Source organism: Bombina bombina, chromosome 12 (genome assembly GCF_027579735.1).
Source record: "Bombina bombina isolate aBomBom1 chromosome 12, aBomBom1.pri, whole genome shotgun sequence".
Lineage (NCBI taxonomy): Eukaryota > Metazoa > Chordata > Amphibia > Anura > Bombinatoridae > Bombina > Bombina bombina.
The window spans coordinates 130,039,857-130,060,983 of record NC_069510.1 but is presented as its reverse complement, the minus strand read 5'-3'; the positions used below and the strand labels follow the sequence as shown (position 1 = coordinate 130,060,983).

Sequence of the window (21,127 nt, the reverse complement as noted above, 5' to 3'; positions counted from 1 at the left end):
GTATGAGGATGTCATCCAAGTACTACACCACAACACACTGTTGCAACATATCTCGTAAACAGGTCTGAGACAATGCAAGGGCAAAGCATACTGAACAGAGGCCCTTTAAATAATAAGTGATGACATCACAATTCTGAGACTGCATCCTGTCTAACATGGATGATGTACACCAGTCCGGCCATAAAAGGAAGTGCAGGAAATGAGCAGCAACACACAATATGCACCAGAGTCAGCAAAAGAGGTGAGTAAAATGGCTGCCAGAAGCACATGGCAAACAAAACAGGGAAAAAACCCTGACAATGCCCGGAAAAGCCATGCTCTTCACACTAGTACAAGTAAGTCCTCAACACTTTATGGTAGATACGACAAGTAACTGGCTTACAAGCTTGAACAAGATCCGCAAACCACGTCCTTTACGGCCGCGACGGAGCAATCAGAATCACCGATGCTTGCTAGGGCATCTATCAATTCCGCCTGAGGATCCCTCAACCTCGACCTGTACCTGGGTAGCTTGGCATTGATGCGGGATGCCATGAGATTCCCTACTCACTGCATATCTCTGCAAACACCTCGGGTGACGAGACAATTCCCCTGGGTGAAAGGATTGCCTACTGAGGAAGTCCGCTTCCCAGTTGTCCACACCCGGAATGTGGATCGCTGACAGCGTACATTTGTGAGTCTTTGCCCACTCTAGTATCTGAGATACTTCTCTCATCGCCAAGGAACTTCTTGTACCCCCCTGATGGTTGATGTAGGCGACCAAGGTTATATTGTCTAATTAGAATCTGATAAACTGGGATGAACCCAGAAGGGGCCAAGCCTTTAAGGCCTTGAAGATTGCCCGGAGTTCCAAAATATTGATCGGAAGGAAGGACTCCTCCTAAGTCCACAGACCTTGTGCCTTCTTGACACCCTAAATAGTTGCCTAGCCGGAAAGGCTTGCGTCCGTAGTCACAATCTCCCAGGATGGTCTCAAAAAGTACGTGCCTTGGGAAAGATGATCTGGAAAGAACCACCAGGAGAGCGAGTCTCTCGACAGGCTGTCCAGCACAATCTGTTCAGACAGATCTGAATGGTTGCAGTTCCATTGTCTCAGCATGCAAAGTTGTAAGAGTCTAAGATGGAATCTGGCAAAAGGAATGATGTCCATGTAGGACACCATGAGTCCGATTACCTCCATACATTGAGCCACTGAGGGTCTCGAGGAGGCCTGGAGGGCAAGACATGCAGAATTTAGCTTGCAACGTTTCTGATCTGTAAGGAATATTCTCATGGATATGGAGTCTATTATAGTTCCCAGAAAATTCACCCTTGTACTTGGAGTAAGAGAACTCTTTTCCAAGTTTATCATCCATCCATGTGATCGAAGAAGACGAAAATATGGTGCCTGTACCAAGATATCGTCCAGGTAAGGCGCTACTGCAATACCTTGTGTTCTGGCAACCTCTAGAAGAGCCCCCAGAACCTTCGTAATTATCCTTGGAGCAGTAGCTAGGCCAAACGAAAGAGCTTTGAACTGGAAGTGCTGGTCCAGAAAAGCAAACCTCAGGAACGGAAAATGTTCCCTGTGAATCGGGACATGAATGTATGCATACTTCAGGTCTATTGTGGTCATAAACTGTCCTACCTGAACCAGAGGAAGGATTGACCGTATTGTCTCCATCTTGAAAGAGGGAACACTCAGAAACTTGTTTAGGCACTTTAGGTTCAGAATTGAATGAAAAGTTCCCTCCTTCTTTAGAACCACGAAAAGGTTTTAATAAAACCCCAAACCTCTTTCTGCTGTAGGTACAGGGACAATTACTCCTAGAGAGGAGAGATCCCGTACGCAACCTAAGAAGGCAGCCCTCCTTTCTGGTCTTGTAGACAGACTGGAGAGTAGGAATCTGCCCCTGGGCGGATGAGACTTGAATCCTATCCTGTATTCTTGAGATACGACCTCCAGGACCCAAGGGTCCTGTACATCTTGGAACCAAGCGTCTGAAAAAGAAAACAAAGGAATGAAAATTAGACAATTGCCGTCCCTTAGCCCTATTTTTCTTGTCCTGCGGTAGGAAGGCACCCTTCCCTTCAGTAACCGAAGAAATAATGGAGTGCAGCCCTGGAGCGAATAAAATCTTCCCCTTAAAAGGAAGAGAAAGGAGTTTAGATTTAGAAGTCATACCCCCAGACGAAGACTTCAATCAGAGAGTGTGGCAGGCTAGTACCGCAAAGCCAGAAGCCTTTGCATTTATGCGAATATTCTGCATATTCGCATCACAGATGAAGGAGTTAGCAATTCTCAGAGCCTTAATTCTCTCATGAATATCCGCAAGGGGAGTCTCCACCTCAATGAGCTCCAACAGAGTGTGGCACCAGTAGGTAACTGCTCAAGCAACCGAAGCTACAGCTGCTGCCGGTTGAAATAAGAACCCTGTATGTTGAAACATCTTCCTCAGAAAAGTTTCCATTTTCTTATCCATAGGCTCTCTGAAAGAGGAACTATCCTCCAGGGGAATAGTAGTACGCTTAGCACCATCCACCTTAGGGATGGAGCCCCATAAGTCTAATTGAGAGTCAGGGACTGGGAATAATTTTTTAAAAGTAGATGAGGGGGAAAAACAAATTATGCTTACCTGATAATTTCCTTTTCTTCTGATGGAAAGAGTGCACAGCTGCATTCATTACTTTTGGGAATAAAGAACCTGGTCACCAAGAGGAGGCAAAGACACCCCAGCCAAAGGCTTAAATACTCCTCCCACTACCCTCATCACCCAGTCATTCTGCAGAGGAGCAAGGAACAGTAGAAGAAATATCAGGGTGAAAAGGTGCCAGAAGAATAATAAGGACATCCCACAGAAAATATCGGGTGGGGAGCTGTGGACTCTTTCCATCAGAAGAAAATTATCAGGTAAGCATAATTTATGTTTTTCTTCTTAAATGTAAAGAGTACACAGCTGCATTCATTAATTTTGGGAAAACAATACCCAAGCTATAGAAGACACTGAATGCCAAGGCGGGAGGGTACAATAGGCGGTCCATACTGAGGGCACCAGGCCTGAACCCCACCCAATAAAAACCCCGCTTTAACCGAAGCCGAGTGAAAATTAGAAGGAAAAACCCCAAGGACACTGACTCGCAGCTAGTCCAGAAGCCGAACTAGAGACCGCAAAAACGGACTCGACTGAGCCAACAGTCCTCTAGGAGACACTGTCGCCCAACAGGCAGTCCCCCACCACTCATCCCCCACAAATGAAGGGAACACCAGCCGAAAACCCCCAAGGGGACAAGGCAAAGGAGAACCGAGGAGACCGAAGGCCCCTAATACCTAAGACTCTTCCTGCATCTTTGGACTCTAACTTTCATCCAAGCCCTCACTGAGAGACTGACAGGACTACTTAAAACCCCTGTCCCATGCCGAAAAGTACTACCCTCCATAAGAGACAAAAAACTAAAATACTGACACTTTTCTGCCAACCTCCTGGGACGAAAGGCAAAGAATGACTGGGGGATGAGGGGAGTGGGAGGAGTATTTAAGCCTTTAGCTGGGGTGTCTTTGCCTCCTCCTGGTGGCCAGGTTCTTAATTCCCAAAAATAATGAATGCAGCTGTAGACTCTTTCCATTTAAAAAGAAAAAGAAGTTCCTACTCTTTCCCATTTGTTACTTGTAATGTTCGCCATTTTAACTGGCACAGGAAAAGTCAGAGGGACCTTCCTATCTTCATACACCCTGTCTAATTTAGGGAGCTTAGGTTCCTCAGGGAGAGTAGCCTCTGGAACCTCTAGCGTAGACAGAACCTCCTTTAATAAAAAAACGCAGATGCTCAATTTTAAATCTAAAGAAGGGTTCCTCCGCTGAAGGAGGTTTAGAAACTGAAGACTCTGACTCAGAAAGTTCACCCTCTGAAGCTACAGAGGTTAACTCATCCTTGGATAGCTGAGAAATAATAGCTAAATCCAACAAATATTTAGAAAACCCTAAGTCAGGAGAACTATGTTCAACCTTTCTCTTGCGTTTGTTAGAGCGAGGTAAGGCACCCAGGGCCGCAGATACTGCCCACTGTAACTGCGCAGTAAAGTCTGCAGGAAAAAGGCTCCCTCCAGATGGAGGATTACTTGTGCTGCGGGGAACTGCAAGTGGAGCGGGTAGGGTAGAAAGGGTAGTAATCTCTCAGGATCCAGATTCCTGAGAGGTAGACGGTTCAGAGGGGCTAATAGTGCTATGAGTATTAGCACATCTTGTCTCCCTTCTTAGACTTTAGAACAGTGCTTAGGCAAATGGAACAAAATTGAGCAGACGGGCCAACTACGGCCTCCTCACAAGATAAACAGAAATTAATCAGTACAAAAGGAGCAGAACCTTCTAATGTAATATCAGAGTCTTCCATAGCTAGGATATATTCACAGAAAGACAGACAAAAAGGTAAACACTTTATTCAAAAAAATGGCACCTTTATAAACTCAATGGCTGGGGCACTCACCACCTCCTAGACCCAAACAGCTAACAGAGAAAACGCTCTCCTAGGAGCGATGTTCACAGCAAGATCGTAAGAAAACGAAAAAGACTGCACCTGGTCACGTAGTGCGTAGGACAGGACTTCCCCTGCTATGAAAAAGGAACCAAGCTATTATGAGCTGCGCAACACACCCAAACTAAAGTGAAAGCTGTTTGTTCCAAGCCAAAGGCACACAGTCTATGAGCCCAAAAAACTCTCACATAAAAGCAATTATATATAACCCCTTTCTGTTCAAATAATCTCCCTGAAGGAGATATTAATCCTTGATCCGATTGAGGCATAAAGGAGCCACACTGTGACCCTGTATAGAAATGTATATATAAAATGATCTTATCTCCAGGATCCATGCTGTGGAACAGGCACAGCCTCTCAAGTGTGAGTCTTGCAGCGACACCTCTGACATGGACTTGAGTGTGTAACAGCAAGCAGTGAAACTCTGCAACACTGGTTGCCTGGGAGCTGTTAGTCGGCAGTCTGAATGGGATCGCAGAAAAACTTTCCCTGCATCTCCAGACTCTTTCATCAATACTCTCACTAAGAGGATGAAATGACTATTTAAAACTCAAGTCCTTTCTTTGAATGGGAACATACCCATTACAGGACTATCCAAATCTTCTGACACTTCTCTGCCACCTTCTATAGTGACGAAAGGCAAAGAATGACTGAGGGATAGGGGAAGTGGGAAGGATATTTAAGCCTTTGGTTGGGGTGTCTTTACCTCCTCCTGGTGGCCAGGTGTTGTATTTCCCAACAGTAAGGAATGAAGTCGGGGACTCTACCTCCCTTATGGAAGGAAATGGGGGGAGATTGAGAAAAGAGAAAAAAGAAAGACAGAGAGGAGAGAGAACAGAGAGATTTAAAATACAGAGAGGAGGGAGTGAGAGAACACAGAGAAATAAAGAGAGAGAACAGCGAGAGAACACAAAGAAATAAAGAGAGAAGAGAGAGCACAGAGAAAGAGGAGAATAAGAGAACAAGAGAGAGAACACAGAGAAAGAAAGAGAGAAGAGAGCACAGAGGAAGAGAGAAGAAGAGAGAACACAGAGAAAGGAAGAGAGAAGAAGAGTGAGAGAGCACAGAGAAAGAGAGAAGAGGAGAACAAGAGAGAGAACACTGAGACAGAGAGAGCACAGAGGAAGAGAGAAGAAGAGAGAACACAGAGAAAGGAAGAGAGAAGAAGAGAGAAAGAGCACAGAGAAAGAGAAGAGAGAGAGCACAGAGAAAGAGAGAAGACAAGAAGAGAGAGCACAGAGAAAGAGAGAAGAGAGAGAGCACAAAGATAGAAGGAGAGAAGAGAAGAAAGAACACACAGAGATAGAAGGAGAGAAGAAGAGAAATAGCACAGAGAAAGAGAAGAGAGAGAGAGAGCACAAAGATAGAAAGAGAGAAGAGAAGAAAGAGAACACAGAGATATAAGGAGAGAAGAGAAGAGAGAGAGCACAGAGAAAGAAAGAGAAGAAGAGAGAGAACACAGAGATAGGAGGAGAGAAGGAGAGAAGAAGAGAAGAGAGAGAGCACATAGAAAGAAAAAGAGCACAGAGAAAGAAAGAGAAGAAGAGAGAAGAAGGGAAGAATAGAGAGAACACAGAAAGAAAGAGAGGAGAGAAGAGAGAGAGCACAGAGAAAGAAAGAGAGAAGAAGAGAGAAGAGAAGGAGAGAACACAGAGAAGAGAGAGCACAGAGAGAGAAATAAAGACAATAAGAGGAGAGAACACAGAAAGAGACGAGAGAAGAGAACGCAGAGAAGAGAGAGCACAGAGAAAGAGAGAAGAAGAGAGAGAACACAGAGAAAGAAAGGGAGAATTAGAGAAGAGAAGGAGAGAACACAGAGAAGAGAGAGCACAGAGAAAGAAAGAGTATGAGAGAGCAAAGAGAAAGAAAGGGAGGAGAAGAGAAGAGAACAGAGAAGAGAGAGAGCACAGAGAAAGAGAGAAGAAGAGAGAAAAGAAGAAGATAAGAGAGAGAACACAGAAAGAAAGGGAGAATGAGAGAAGAAAAAAGAGAGAACACAGAGAAAGGAGGAGAGAAGAAGAGTGAGAGTACAGAGAAAGAAAGAAGAAGAACACAGAGAGGAGAAAAGAGCGAAAGGGTCAAACAAATGGTCAGTAAAACAAAAATGTCACACTATTTAGAGGGTGTTATTTGTGCATTAGAATGTTTCTGTCAGGGCATATATACATATATATCAGTTTAGTAGCCTGCTTTGAACAGTGTCTGCTTTTTATTACTTTACTAATTATTTTATATCCTTCTAGAGATTTGGGGCTCTACGTACAAAGCTGCAGATGGTGCTTTAATTTTTATGTGTAGGGTTACTCCGCACTGATCTATCTGCTATAAATGACAGCCTCTGCTCTTGCATAGCTGATTGCACGAGAGCAGGGGGTGGGACTACACAAGAGTTTCCTAATGTTGTCATCTAAATTATGCTGAGTGCTGCCTTGCTAGCTGGAAACCTTATCTGCCCACAGAAATGTGGCCCCTGGTCTCCCAAACTGTACACAATACTGAAGATGAGGTCCAACTATTAAAGGGACAGTAAAGTCAAAATGAAACATTCATGGTTCATATAGATCATGTCATTTTAATCAACTTTCCAATTTACGTCTATTATCAACTTTGCTTGGATCTGTTGGTGTCCGTTAGCTGAGAAGCAGCAAAGCACTACTGGGAGCCAGTTGAACACATCAGGTTAGCCAATGAGAAGAGGCATAAATGTGCAGCCACCAATCAGCATCTACTAAGCTTACCTAGCTTTACTCTTTAACAAATGATGCCAAGTGAATGAAACATATTTGACAATAGATGTAAATTGGAAAGTTATTTAAAATTACTTACTCTATCTGAATCATGAAAACAGAATTTATGTTTACCTGATAAATTTCTTTCTCCAACGGTGTGTCCGGTCCACGGCGTCATCCTTACTTGTGGGATATTCTCTTCCCCAACAGGAAATGGCAAAGAGCCCAGCAAAGCTGGTCACATGATCCCTCCTAGGCTCCGCCTACCCCAGTCATTCGACCGACGTTAAGGAGGAATATTTGCATAGGAGAAACCATATGGTACCGTGGTGACTGTAGTTAAAGAAAATAAAATATCAGACCTGATTAAAAAAACCAGGGCGGGCCGTGGACCGGACACACCGTTGGAGAAAGAAATTTATCAGGTAAACATAAATTCTGTTTTCTCCAACATAGGTGTGTCCGGTCCACGGCGTCATCCTTACTTGTGGGAACCAATACCAAAGCTTTAGGACACGGATGAAGGGAGGGAGCAAATCAGGTCACCTAAATGGAAGGCACCACGGCTTGCAAAACCTTTCTCCCAAAAATAGCCTCAGAAGAAGCAAAAGTATCAAACTTGTAAAATTTGGTAAAAGTGTGCAGTGAAGACCAAGTCGCTGCCCTACATATCTGATCAACAGAAGCCTCGTTCTTGAAAGCCCATGTGGAAGCCACAGCCCTAGTGGAATGAGCTGTGATTCTTTCGGGAGGCTGCCGTCCGGCAGTCTCGTAAGCCAATCTGATGATGCTTTTAATCCAAAAAGAGAGAGAGGTAGAAGTTGCTTTTTGACCTCTCCTTTTACCTGAATAAACAACAAACAAGGAAGATGTTTGTCTAAAATCCTTTGTAGCATCTAAATAGAATTTTAGAGCGCGAACAACATCCAAATTGTGCAACAAACGTTCCTTCTTTGAAACTGGTTTTGGACACAGAGAAGGTACGATAATCTCCTGGTTAATGTTTTTGTTAGAAACAACTTTTGGAAGAAAACCAGGTTTAGTACGTAAAACCACCTTATCTGCATGGAACACCAGATAAGGAGGAGAACACTGCAGAGCAGATAATTCTGAGACTCTTCTAGCAGAAGAAATCGCAACTAAAAACAAAACTTTCCAAGATAATAACTTAATATCAACGGAATGTAAGGGTTCAAACGGAACCCCCTGAAGAACTGAAAGAACTAAATTGAGACTCCAAGGAGGAGTCAAAGGTTTGTAAACAGGCTTGATTCTAACCAGAGCCTGAACAAAGGCTTGAACATCTGGCACAGCTGCCAGCTTTTTGTGAAGTAATACCGACAAGGCAGAAATCTGTCCCTTCAGGGAACTTGCCGATAATCCTTTTTCCAATCCTTCTTGAAGGAAGGATAGAATCCTAGGAATCTTAACCTTGTCCCAAGGGAATCCTTTAGATTCACACCAACAGATATATTTTTTCCAAATTTTGTGGTAAATCTTTCTAGTCACAGGCTTTCTGGCCTGAACAAGAGTATCGATCACAGAATCTGAGAATCCTCACTTCGATAAAATCAAGCGTTCAATCTCCACGCAGTCAGCTGGAGTGAAACCAGATTCGGATGTTCGAACGGACCCTGAACAAGAAGGTCTCGTCTCAAAGGTAGCTTCCAAGGTGGAGCCGATGACATATTCACCAGATCTGCATACCAAGTCCTGCGTGGCCACGCAGGAGCTATCAAGATCACCGACGCCCTCTCCTGCTTGATCCTGGCTATCAGCCTGGGGATGAGAGGAAATGGCGGGAACACATAAGCTAGTTTGAAGGTCCAAGGTGCTACTAGTGCATCCACTAGAGCCGCCTTGGGATCCCTGGATCTGGCCCCGTAGCAAGGAACTTTGAAGTTCTGACGAGAGGCCATCAGATCCATGTCTGGAATGCCCCACAGGTGAGTGACTTGGGCAAAGATTTCCGGATGGAGTTCCCACTCCCCCGGATGCAATGTCTGACGACTCAGAAAATCCGCTTCCCAATTTTCCACTCCTGGGATGTGGATAGCAGACAGGTGGCAGGAGTGAGACTCCGCCCAAAGAATAATTTTGGTTACTTCTTCCATCGCTAGGGAACTCCTTGTTCCCCCCTGATGGTTGATGTACGCAACAGTCGTCATGTTGTCTGATTGAAACCGAATGAACCTGGTCCTCGCAAGCTGGGGCCAGGCCTGGAGCGCATTGAATATCGCTCTCAGTTCCAGAATATTTATCGGTAGAAGAGATTCTTCCCGAGACCAAAGACCCTGAGCTTTCAGGGATCCCCAGACCGCGCCCCAGCCTATCAGACTGGCGTCGGTCGTGACAATGACCCACTCTGGTCTGTGGAACATCATCCCTTGAGACAGATTGTCCAGGGACAGCCACCAACGGAGTGAGTCTCTGGTCCTCTGATTTACTTGTATCTTCGGAGACAAGTCTGTATAGTCCCCATTCCACTGACTGAGCATGCACAGTTGTAATGGTCTTAGATGAATGCGCGCAAAAGGAACTATGTCCATCGCCGCCACCATCAACCCGATCACTTCCATGCACTGAGCTATGGAAGGAAGAGGAACGGAATGAAGTATCCGACAAGAGTCCAGAAGCTTTGTTTTTCTGGCCTCTGTTAGAAAGATCCTCATTTCTAAGGAGTCTATAATTGTTCCCAAGAAGGGAACCCTTGTTGACGGGGATAGAGAACTCTTTTCCACGTTCACTTTCCAGCCGTGAGATCTGAGAAAGGCCAGGACAATGTCCGTGTGAGCCTTTGCTTGAGGAAGGGACGACGCTTGAATCAGAATGTCGTCCAGGTAAGGTACTACTGCAATGCCCCTTGGTCTTAGCACCGCTAGAAGGGACCCTAGTACCTTTGTGAAAATCCTTGGAGCAGTGGCTAATCCGAAAGGAAGCGCCACGAACTGGTAATGTTTGTCCAGGAATGCAAACCTTAGGAACCTATGATGTTCCTTGTGGATAGGAATATGTAGATACGCATCCTTTAAATCCACCGTGGTCATGAATTGACCTTCCTGGATGGAAGGAAGGATAGTTCGAATGGTTTCCATCTTGAACGATGGGACCTTGAGAAATTTGTTTAAGATCTTGAGATCTAGGATTGGTCTGAACGTTCCCTCTTTTTTGGGAACTATGAACAGATTGGAGTAGAACCCCATCCCTTGCTCTCTTAATGGAACAGGATGAATCACTCCCATTTTTAACAGGTCTTCTACACAATGTAAGAACGCCTGTCTTTTTATGTGGTCTGAAGACAACTGCGACCTGTGGAACCTCCCCCTTGGGGGAAGTCCCTTGAATTCCAGAAGATAACCCTGGGAGACTATTTCTAGCGCCCAAGGATCCAGAACATCTCTTGCCCAAGCCTGAGCGAAGAGAGAGAGTCTGCCCCCCACCAGATCCGGTCCCGGATCGGGGGCCAATATTTCATGCTGTCTTGGTAGCAGTGGCAGGTTTCTTGGCCTGCTTTCCCTTGTTCCAGCCTTGCATTGGTCTCCAAGCTGGCTTGGCCTGAGAAGTATTACCCTCTTGCTTAGAGGACGTAGCACCTTGGGCTGGTCCGTTTTTACGAAAGGGACGAAAATTAGGTCTATTTTTTGCCTTGAAAGGCCGATCCTGAGGAAGGGCGTGGCCCTTACCCCCAGTGATATCAGAGATAATCTCTTTCAAGTCAGGACCAAACAACGTTTTCCCCTTGAAAGGAATGTTTAGTAGCTTGTTCTTGGAAGACGCATCAGCCGACCAAGATTTCAACCAAAGCGCTCTGCGCGCCACAATAGCAAACCCAGAGTTCTTAGCCGCTAACTTAGCCAATTGCAAAGAGGCGTCTAGAGTGAAAGAATTAGCCAATTTGAGAGCATTGATTCTGTCCATAATCTCCTCATAAGGAGGAGAGTCACTATCGAGCACCTTAAGCAGTTCATCAAACCAGAAATATGCGGCAGTAGTGACAGGGACAATGCATGAAATGGGTTGTAGAAGGTAACCCTGCTGAACAAACATCTTTTTAAGCAAACCTTCTAATTTTTTATCCATAGGATCTTTAAAAGCACAACTATCCTCTATGGGAATAGTGGTGCGTTTGTTTAAAGTAGAAACCGCTCCCTCGACCTTGGGGACTGACTGTCATAAGTCCTTTCTAGGGTCGACCATAGGAAACAATTTTTTAAATATGGGGGGAGGGACGAAAGGAATACCGGGCCTTTCCCATTCTTTATTAACAATGTCCGCCACCCGCTTGGGTATAGGAAAAGCTTCTGGGAGTCCCGGCACCTCTAAGAACTTGTCCATTTTACATAGTTTCTCTGGGATGACTAAATTTTCACAATCATCCAGAGTGGATAATACCTCCTTAAGCAAAATGCGGAGATGTTCCAATTTAAATTTAAATGTAATCACATCAGATTCAGCCTGCTGAGAAATGTTCCCTAAATCAGTAATTTCTCCCTCAGACAAAACCTCCCTGGCCCCCTCAGATTGGGTTAGGGGCCCTTCAGAGATATTAATATCAGCGTCGTCATGCTCTTCAGTAACTAAAACAGAGCAGCCACGCTTACGCTGACAAGGGTTCATTTTGGCTAAAATGTTTTTGACAGAATTATCCATTACAGCCGTTAATTGTTGCATAGTAAGGAGTATTGGCGCGCTAGATGTACTAGGGGCCTCCTGAGTGGGCAAGACTCGTGTAGACGAAGGAGGGAATGATGCAGTACCATGCTTACTCCCCTCACTTGAGGAATCATCTTGGGCATCATTGTCATTATCACATAAATCACATTTATTTAAATGAATAGGAATTCTGGCTTCCCCACATTCAGAACACAGTCTATCTGGTAGCTCAGACATGTTAAACAGGCATAAACTTGATCAGAAAGTACAAAAAACGTTTTAAAATAAAACCGTTACTGTCACTTTAAATTTTAAACTGAACACACTTTATTACTGCAATTGCGAAAAAACATGAAGGAATTGTTCAAAATTCACCAAATTTTCACCACAGCGTCTTAAAGCTTTGAAAATATTGCACACCAATTTTGGAAGCTTTAACCCTTAAAATAACGGAACCGGAGCCGTTTTAAGCTTTAAACCCCTTTACAGTCCCTGGTATCTGCTTTGCTGAGACCCAACCAAACCCAAAGGGGAATACGATACCAAATGACGCCTTCAGAAGTCTTTTATAAGTATCAGAGCTCCTCTCACATGCGACTGCATGCCATGCCTCTCAAAAACAAGTGCGCAACACCGGCGCGAAAATGAGACTCTGCCTATGCTTTGGGAAAGCCCCTAAAGAATAAGGTGTCTAAAACAGTGCCTGCCGATATTATTATATCAAAATACCCAGATAAAATGATTCCTCAAGGCTAAATATGTGTTAATAATCAATCGATTTAGCCCAGAAAAAGTCTACAGTTTAAATGAGCCCTTGTGAAGCCCTTATTTACAATCGTAATAAACATGGCTTACCGGATCCCATAGGGAAAATGACAGCTTCCAGCATTACATCGTCTTGTTAGAATGTGTCATACCTCAAGCAGTAAGAGACTGCACTCTGTTCCCCCAACTGAAGTTAATTGCTCTCAACAGTCCTGTGTGGAACAGCCATGGATTTTAGTTACGGTTGCTAAAATCATTTTCCTCATACAAACAGAATTCTTCATCTCTTTTCTGTTTCTGAGTAAATAGTACGTACCAGCACTATTTGAAAATAACAAACTCTTGATTGAATAATGAAAAACTACAGTTAAACACTAAAAAACTCTAAGCCATCTCCGTGGAGATGTTGCCTGTACAACGGCAAAGAGAATGACTGGGGTAGGCGGAGCCTAGGAGGGATCATGTGACCAGCTTTGCTGGGCTCTTTGCCATTTCCTGTTGGGGAAGAGAATATCCCACAAGTAAGGATGACGCCGTGGACCGGACACACCTATGTTGGAGAAAGTTAGATTTTTTTACATCACAGTCCCTTTAAGTGACATAAGAACGACAGCAAATAAACAAAACACCTGTAAGTCGTCACTCACCTAGCAACTGCACCAGGTTAGGATGCTTAACCTCTTTCATCACCGCAGCCTCTTTCAGAAACTCTTCCACTTCCATAGTGTCTTCCTTAAAGGACCAGTCAACACATTAGATTTGCATAAGCAACAAATGCAAGATAACAAGACAATGCAATAGCACTTAGTCTGAACTTTAAATGAGAAGTAGATTTTTTTATAACAAATTTCAAAGTTATGTATATTTCCACTCCCCTTGTACCATGTGATAGCAATCAGCCAATCACAAATTTATATACGTATAGTCTGTGAATTCTTGCACATGCTCAGTAGGATCTGGTGACTCAAAAAGTGTAAATATAAAAAGACTGTGCACATTTTTTTTAATGGAAGTAAATTGGAAAGTTGTTTAAAATTACACGCTGTATCTGAATCATGAAAATGTAATTTAACCTGAGTGTCCCTTTAATAAAGGGAACAAAGTGACAGTGTTCAGTGTCTGCAGCAAGCGAATATATTACTAGGAGATTAATGCAATAAAATACTGTGCAGCACTGTGCCAACTGATGGTCGCTATTAAACATAATCAAGAAAGACAAAAAGCCCAGTCCAGCTCCTCAGGCCACTGCACGCCACACAAAAGGTCACCACAAATACCGTTCGTGTCAAAAAATCCAAAAAGTGGCAGCAGAATGTGGAAAATAGAATTTATTGGCACACAAACATAGCAGCGACGTTTCGGGAATCACCATTTGCATGATTAAGGGAAGTGATTCCCAAAACGTCGCTGCTATGTTTGTGTGCCAATAAATTCTATTTGCCACATTCTGCTGTGATGCTATTAAACATAGTCGGATCATGCAGAGGATGCTGTTACATAAAGAGTTAAATCCAGCTAATGCTGGTAGAGGGCCGGATTATAGAGCTGCTTGTGCTGCAATAAAGCAGATTACATTAGGTATGCAGATGGTTTTAAAGGGATATTCTAGTAGCGCAGCAATTTACTACTTATAAACTGTGTTAGTACATTTTATTATTGCACCGTTTGATATTAACTGACTTCATCTCTATCATTGATTAAAATGTAGTGTGGCAGCTCCAGAGCAGCAATGCACTACTGAGAGCTTCATGAGCAAATCATGTGAGCCAATGACAAGAGACATAGTAGCCACCAATCACCAGCTGCCTCCCAGTAGTACATTGCTGCTTCTAAGCCTACCTAGCAATGCTTTTCAACAAAGGACACAGAGAAAAAGTAAATTTGATAAATAAAAAAAAACAGCTTCCTTTAGCCTTCATCATTTAACGCTAGATTGACCCCACATGCATGCACCCAGGGCAGTGATTTGTAGATACCCTATATGCAGTGCACAGAACACACATACCTAGCAGTGTTTAACCTGTAAGCACATTGGAGCAGTAATACAAAGTAGACAATTTCCTCTCTTAAAGGGACAGTCAAGTCCAAAATAAACTTTCATGATTCACATAGGGCATGTCATTTTAACCCCTTAATGACCGGACCATTTTTCAATTTTCTTACCCTTAAAGACAATGGCTATTTTTACATTTTTGCGGTGTTTGTGTTTAGCTGTAATTTTCCTCTTACTCATTTACTGTACCCACACATATTATATACCGTTTTTCTCGCCATTAAATGGACTTTCTCAAGATATCATTATTTTCATCATATCTTATAATTTACTACAAAAAAAATAATAAAATATGAGGAAAAAATGGAAAAAAACACACTTTTTCTAACTTTGACCCCCAAAATCTGTTACACATCTACAATCACCAAAAAACACCCATGCTAAATAGTTTCTAAATTTTGTCCTGAGTTTAGAAATACCCAATGTTTACATGTTCTTAGCTTTTTTTGCAAGTTATAGGGCCATAAATACAAGTAGCACTTCGCTATTTCCAAACCACTTTTTTTCAAAATTAGCGCTAGTTACATTGGAACCCTGATATCTGTCAGGAATACCTGAATATCCCTTGACATGTATATATTTTTTGTTAGAAGACAACCCAAAGTATTGATCTAGGCACATTTTGGTATATTTTATTCCACCATTTCACCGCCAAATGCGAGCAAATAAAAAAAAAACTTTAAATTTTTCACAATTTTAGGTTTCTCACTGAAATTATTTACAAACAGCTTGTGCTATTATGGCACAAATTGTTGTAAAAGCTTCTTTGGGATCCCCTTTGTTCAGAAATAGCAGACTTATATGGCTTTGGCATTGCTTTTTGGTAATTAGAAGGCCGCTAAATGCTGCTGCGCACCACACGTAAATTATGCCCAGCAGTGAAGGGGTTAATTAGGTAGGTTGTAGGGAGCTTGCAGGGTTAATTTTAGCTTTAGGGTAGAGATCAGCCTCCCACCTGACACATCCCACCCCCTGATCCCTCCCAAACAGCTCTCTTCCCTCCCCCACCCCACAAATGTCCCCGCCATTTTAAGTACTGGCAGAAAGTCTGCCAGTACTAAATAAAAGGAGTTTTTTTTTTTTTTTATAAAAAAAATAAAATATTTTAGCTGTGATGGACTCCTGCCTTAGCCCCAACCTCCATGATCCCCCCCCCCCAGCTCTCTAACCCTCTCCCCTATCTAATTGCGGCCATCTTGGGTACTGGCAGCTGTCTGCCAGTACCCAATTTGGCCAAAAACAAAAGTATTTTTTGCTCTTTTTCTTTTTTTTTGGGGTTTTCTGTAGTGTAGCAGCCCCCCACAATACCCCTACCCCCCTCCCCCTCCCAGATCCTTTTATATTATAAAAAAAAAAAAATCTCCCCCCCCCCCTCTTCCCTACTCATTGGTGTCAGTGGGCAGCCGCCCACCCGCCTCCCTGTTGCGCTCCCACCCACCAACGAACCGGCACCATCGCTACCGGTGCAGAGAGGGCCACAGAGTGGCCCTCTCTGCATCGGAGTCTTCTAAAAAGGTATTGCAGGATGCCTCCATATGGAGGCATCACTGCAATACCCTGAGAGCTGCTGGAAGCGATTGCGATCGCTTCCAGCACTCTCTTAGACAACTGACGTACCAGGTACGTCCATTGTCATTAACTACTTGTTAATGCATGACGTACCTGGTACGTCAGTTGTCATTAAGGGGTTAAACAACTTTCCAATTTACTTTTATCACCAATTTTGCTTTTTTCTCTTTGTATTCTTATCTAAATGCAATTTGACAGTTTTTCACCACTAGAGGGCATTAGTTCATGTGTGGCATAAAGAGAACATTGAGTTCATGCACATGGAGTTACCTAGGAGTCAGCATTGATTAGCTAAGTATGTCAAAAAAACTGAAACAAGGAGGCAGTCTGCAGAGGCTTAGATACAAGGCAATCACAGAGGTAAAAAGTATATTAATATAACTGTGTTGGTTATGCAAAACAGGGGAATGGGTAATAAAGGGATTATCTATCTTTTTAAACAACAAAAATTCTGGTGTTGACTGTCCCTTTAAAGAAATATATTATTTTGTTTGTAAAGTCAGGTGATCACTGGGCTAACAGTATAGACAGACGATCATTGGGGTAACAGTATAGTCAGGCAATCACTGGGGTAACAGTATAGTCAGGCAATCACTGGGGTAACAGTATAGTCAGGCAATCACGGTGTTAACAGTATAGTCAGGGGATCACTGTGGTAACAGTATAGTCAGGGGATCACTGTGGTAACATTATAGTCAGGGGATCACTGTGGTAACAGTATAGTCAGGGAATCACTGTGGTAACATTATAGTCAGGGGATCACTGTGGTAACAGTATACTCAAGTGATCACTGTGGTAACCGTATAGTCAGGCAATTACTGTGGTAACAGTATAGTCAGGGGATCACTGTGGCAACAGTATAGTCAGGTAATCAGTGTAGAAACAGTATAGTCAGGTGATCACTGTGGTAACAGTATAGCAGGTGATCACTGTGGTAACAGTATAGCAGGTGATCACTGTGGTAACAGTATAGCAGGTGATCACTGTGGTAACAGTATAGTCAGGTGATTACTGTGGCAACAGTATAATCAGCAGATCACTGTGGCAACAATATAGTCAGGGGATCACTGTGGCAACAGTATAGTCAGGAAATCACTGTGGCAACAGTATAGTCAGGAAATCACTGTGGTTACAGTATAGTCAGGGGATCACTGTGGTTACAGTATAGTCAGGGGATCACTGTGGTTACAGTATAGTCAGGGGATCACTGTGGTAACAGTATAGTCAGTGGATCACTGTGGTTACAGTATAGTCAGGGAATCACTGTGGTTACAGTATAGTCAGGGGATCACTGTGGTAACAGTATAGTCATGGGATCACTGTGGTTACAGTATAGTCAGGGGATCACTGTGGCAACAGTATAGTCAGGAAATCACTGTGGTAACAGTATAGTCAGGGGATCACTGTGGTTACAGTATAGTCAGGGGGTCACTGTGGTTACAGTATAGTCAGGGGGTCACTGTGGTTACAGTATAGTCAGGGGATCACTGTGGTTACAGTATAGTCAGGGGATCACTGTGGTTACAGTATAGTCAGGGGATCACTGTGGTTACAGTATAGTCAGGGGATCACTGTGGTTACAGTATAGTCAGAGGATCACTATGATAACAGTATAGTCAGGGGATCACTGTGGTTACATTATAGTCAGGGGATCACTGTGGTTACAGTATAGTCAGGGGATCACTGTGGTTACAGTATAGTCAGGGGATCACTGTGGTTACAGTATAGTCAGGGGATCACTGTGGTTACAGTATAGTCAGGGGATCACTGTGGTTACAGTATAGTCAGGGGATCACTGTGGTTACAGTATAGTCAGGGGATCACTGTGGTAACAGTATAGTCAGGGGATCACTGTGGTTACAGTATAGTCAGGGGATCACTGTGATTACAGTATAGTCAGGGGATCACTGTGGTAACAGTATAGTCAGGGGATCACTGTGGTTACAGTATAGTCAGGGGATCACTGTGGTTACAGTATAGTCAGGGGGTCACTGTGGTTACAGTATAGTCAGGGGATCACTGTGGTAACAGTATAGTCAGGGGATCACTGTGGTTACAGTATAATCAGGGGATCACTGTGGTTACAGTATAGTCAGGGGATCACTGTGGTAACAGTATAGTCAGGGGATCACTGTGGTTACAGTATAGTCAGGGGATCACTGTGGTTACAGTATAGTCAGGGGATCACTGTGGTTACAGTATAGTCAGGGGATCACTGTGGTTACAGTATAGTCAGGGGATCACTGTGGTTACAGTATAGTTAGAGGATCACTATGATAACAGTATAGTCAGGGGATCACTGTGGTTACATTATAGTCAGGGGATCACTGTGGTTACAGTATAGTCAGGGGATCACTGTGGTTACAGTATAGTCAGGGGATCACTGTGGTTACAGAATAGTCAGGAAATCACTGTGGTAACAGTATAGTCAGGAAATCACAGTGGTAACAGTATAATCAGGGAATAACTGTGGTAACAGTATAGTCACAGTATAGTAACAGTATATCTGTACTTAAAAATGGGGCCTCTCTACCCTATATTATAACCCCCCTCTTGATGACAACAACAGTAAGGTGATCACAGGAACTATGACTATGGGGAAACCCGAAACGCGTCTGTGACGTCACACGGCCCGAGGTCGTAGCTCTATTCTGACCTTTTTATTGTAGCAAGCGTTGCTTACATGCCAGTGGTGTGTGTATTTTTAGCGTTCTTTGTAATAAAACGTTTCTTCCCTTAATACTACAGACTTTGCCGGTCTGGGATTTTTTTTGTTTTTCTTGATCACAGTTTTTCTTTGCTAATATTAACTTTTTTCTTTTTTTTTACAGTTTTTGCCACAGCTATCTCACATGCGATGACATAAATATAATAATGGTACATTGTGAATGGTCTGCTGAAAGAAACAATATACAGTTTGTGTGGGTCACTTACTGAAATGTGACCTTAGGGTTTAATGTAGGTAGGAAAAAAGCGAATAAAATTTGTTCAACACTGGGGTTTAGCAACGAAAGGGTTAAAAAAAAAAAGCCTAAACACTGGTACTCAGTAGAATTCTGGTGCTTCATTTTGTGTCTTTAATTACAGGTTATTTATCACAAAATAAACTGATCTATCAATACAGGGGGTATTTCCAAAAGTTAATAGTCATTTATCTCTTTCCCTAAGTAATTGCGAATGAAGCGCCAGCTTTCATTGCTTGTACTGAAACATCAATACACAATAAGACTGTGAGCAACCAGAGAGTATGAGGAGCTTGAGGCTAAGCACAGGCCGGGGTTACCCGATCTTTAGGAGTTAGTAAAATAACGCACCCCGTTTTATGAATATGGGTTAATAGATCCTGAAATATGGAAATGTTTGGTACGGACTTGTACACCCCGCAGTAACATATACTGACACACACGAGACAGGCGCTCAGCTTCTCAGAATATAAGAATCCTAAGCTTTTATGCAGAGAGGATATCGAGCTATATAGTTTGATATTAAATCCCCAAACTTATGGGTTTTTCGGATTGATTGCGCACTTAGTGCACCATTAGTGTGACCTGTATCCATTAGCCAGAGGCTTTCCGGGTGGGTATAGTTGTATTTTCTAGTGTACCTAGTATAACAAATAGTGCCTTAGATAAGGAATATTATTGTATGCAAAGCTTTACAAACATTGCATAAACGTCTAGTGATAAAATGTACCTGAAGCAGCTCCTATAGGCTAAGTGTACCCTCCACTGGGTGACTGGTACTAAGTGGCACTGCCAACCCTGACAGGAAACCTTTGTTAAAAAAAATAAAATAAAACATGTATTCTTTTTAAACTGACAGGTAGTTAAATAGACAGATTACTTAAAAATTGTGATTGTTTATATAGATAACAAATTATGCTTACCTGATAATTTTATTTCAATCGAGGGGAGGAGAGTCCACGGCTTCATTCATTACTTGTGGGAATTAAGTAACCTGGCCAGCAGGAGGAGGCAGACACCCCAGCCAAAGGCTTAAATACTTCCCCCACCTACCTCATCCCCCAGTCATTCTGCTGAGGGAACAAGAAACAGTAGGATAAATATCAGGGTATAAATATTGCCAGAAGAACAAAAACTAAATTTAGGTCCGCCCACCGGAGCAACGTGCAGGGGCCGTGGACTCTCCTCCCCTCGAAGGAAATAAAATTATCAGGTAAGCAGAATTTATGTTTTCCATCTAAAGGGGAGGAGTGTACACTGTTTCATTCATTACTTGTGGAAACAAATACCCAAGCTCTAGAGAACACTGAATGAAAAACGGGAGGGCAAAAGTAGGCAGACCATAATCTGAGGGCACCACAGCCTGTAAAACCTCTCCTCTAAAAACTGCTTCCGCCGAAGCAAAAACGTCAAATTTGTAAAACTTTGTAAAGGTATTTAAGGAGGACCAGGTAGCAGCCTTACAAATCTGCTCCTTAGAGGCCTCATTCTTGAAGGCCCAAGAAGAAGCCACAGCTCTAGCCGAATGAGCTGTGATCCTCTGAGGAGGCTTATGTTTCGCTGTCTCGTAGGCTAAGCGAATTATGCTCCTCAACCAAAAAGGACAAAGAAGTTGAAGAGGCTTTCTGCGCATCCCTGCATACACCACAAAAAAAAGATGTAGATTGTCTGAAATCCTTTGTAGCCTGAAGATAAAACTTCAAGGCTCAAACCACGTCCAAATTATGAAGTAAGAGGGGTTAGGACACAAAGAAGGAACTACTATTTCCTGATTGATGTTGCGGTTAGACACAACCTTGGGAAGAAATCCCAAGCCAGTGCGCAGAAAAGCCTTATCAGCGTGAAAGACCAAATAAGGAGGCTCAAACTGCAAGGCCGCCAACTCAG

At 43.1% G+C, this 21,127-nt stretch overlaps 1 protein-coding gene across 2 annotated transcripts in view; it reads right to left on the bottom strand.

The window, feature by feature from the left end:
* Positions 1-21,127, bottom strand: part of ABL1 (ABL proto-oncogene 1, non-receptor tyrosine kinase) — a 476,499-nt gene that overhangs the window by 52,517 nt on the left and 402,855 nt on the right. For both annotated transcript variants that reach the window (XM_053695985.1, XM_053695986.1), the window contains exon 5: positions 13,303-13,387. In XM_053695985.1, coding sequence (XP_053551960.1) covers positions 13,303-13,387 — 85 coding nt within the window. The remainder of the gene's footprint in view (positions 1-13,302; positions 13,388-21,127) is intronic.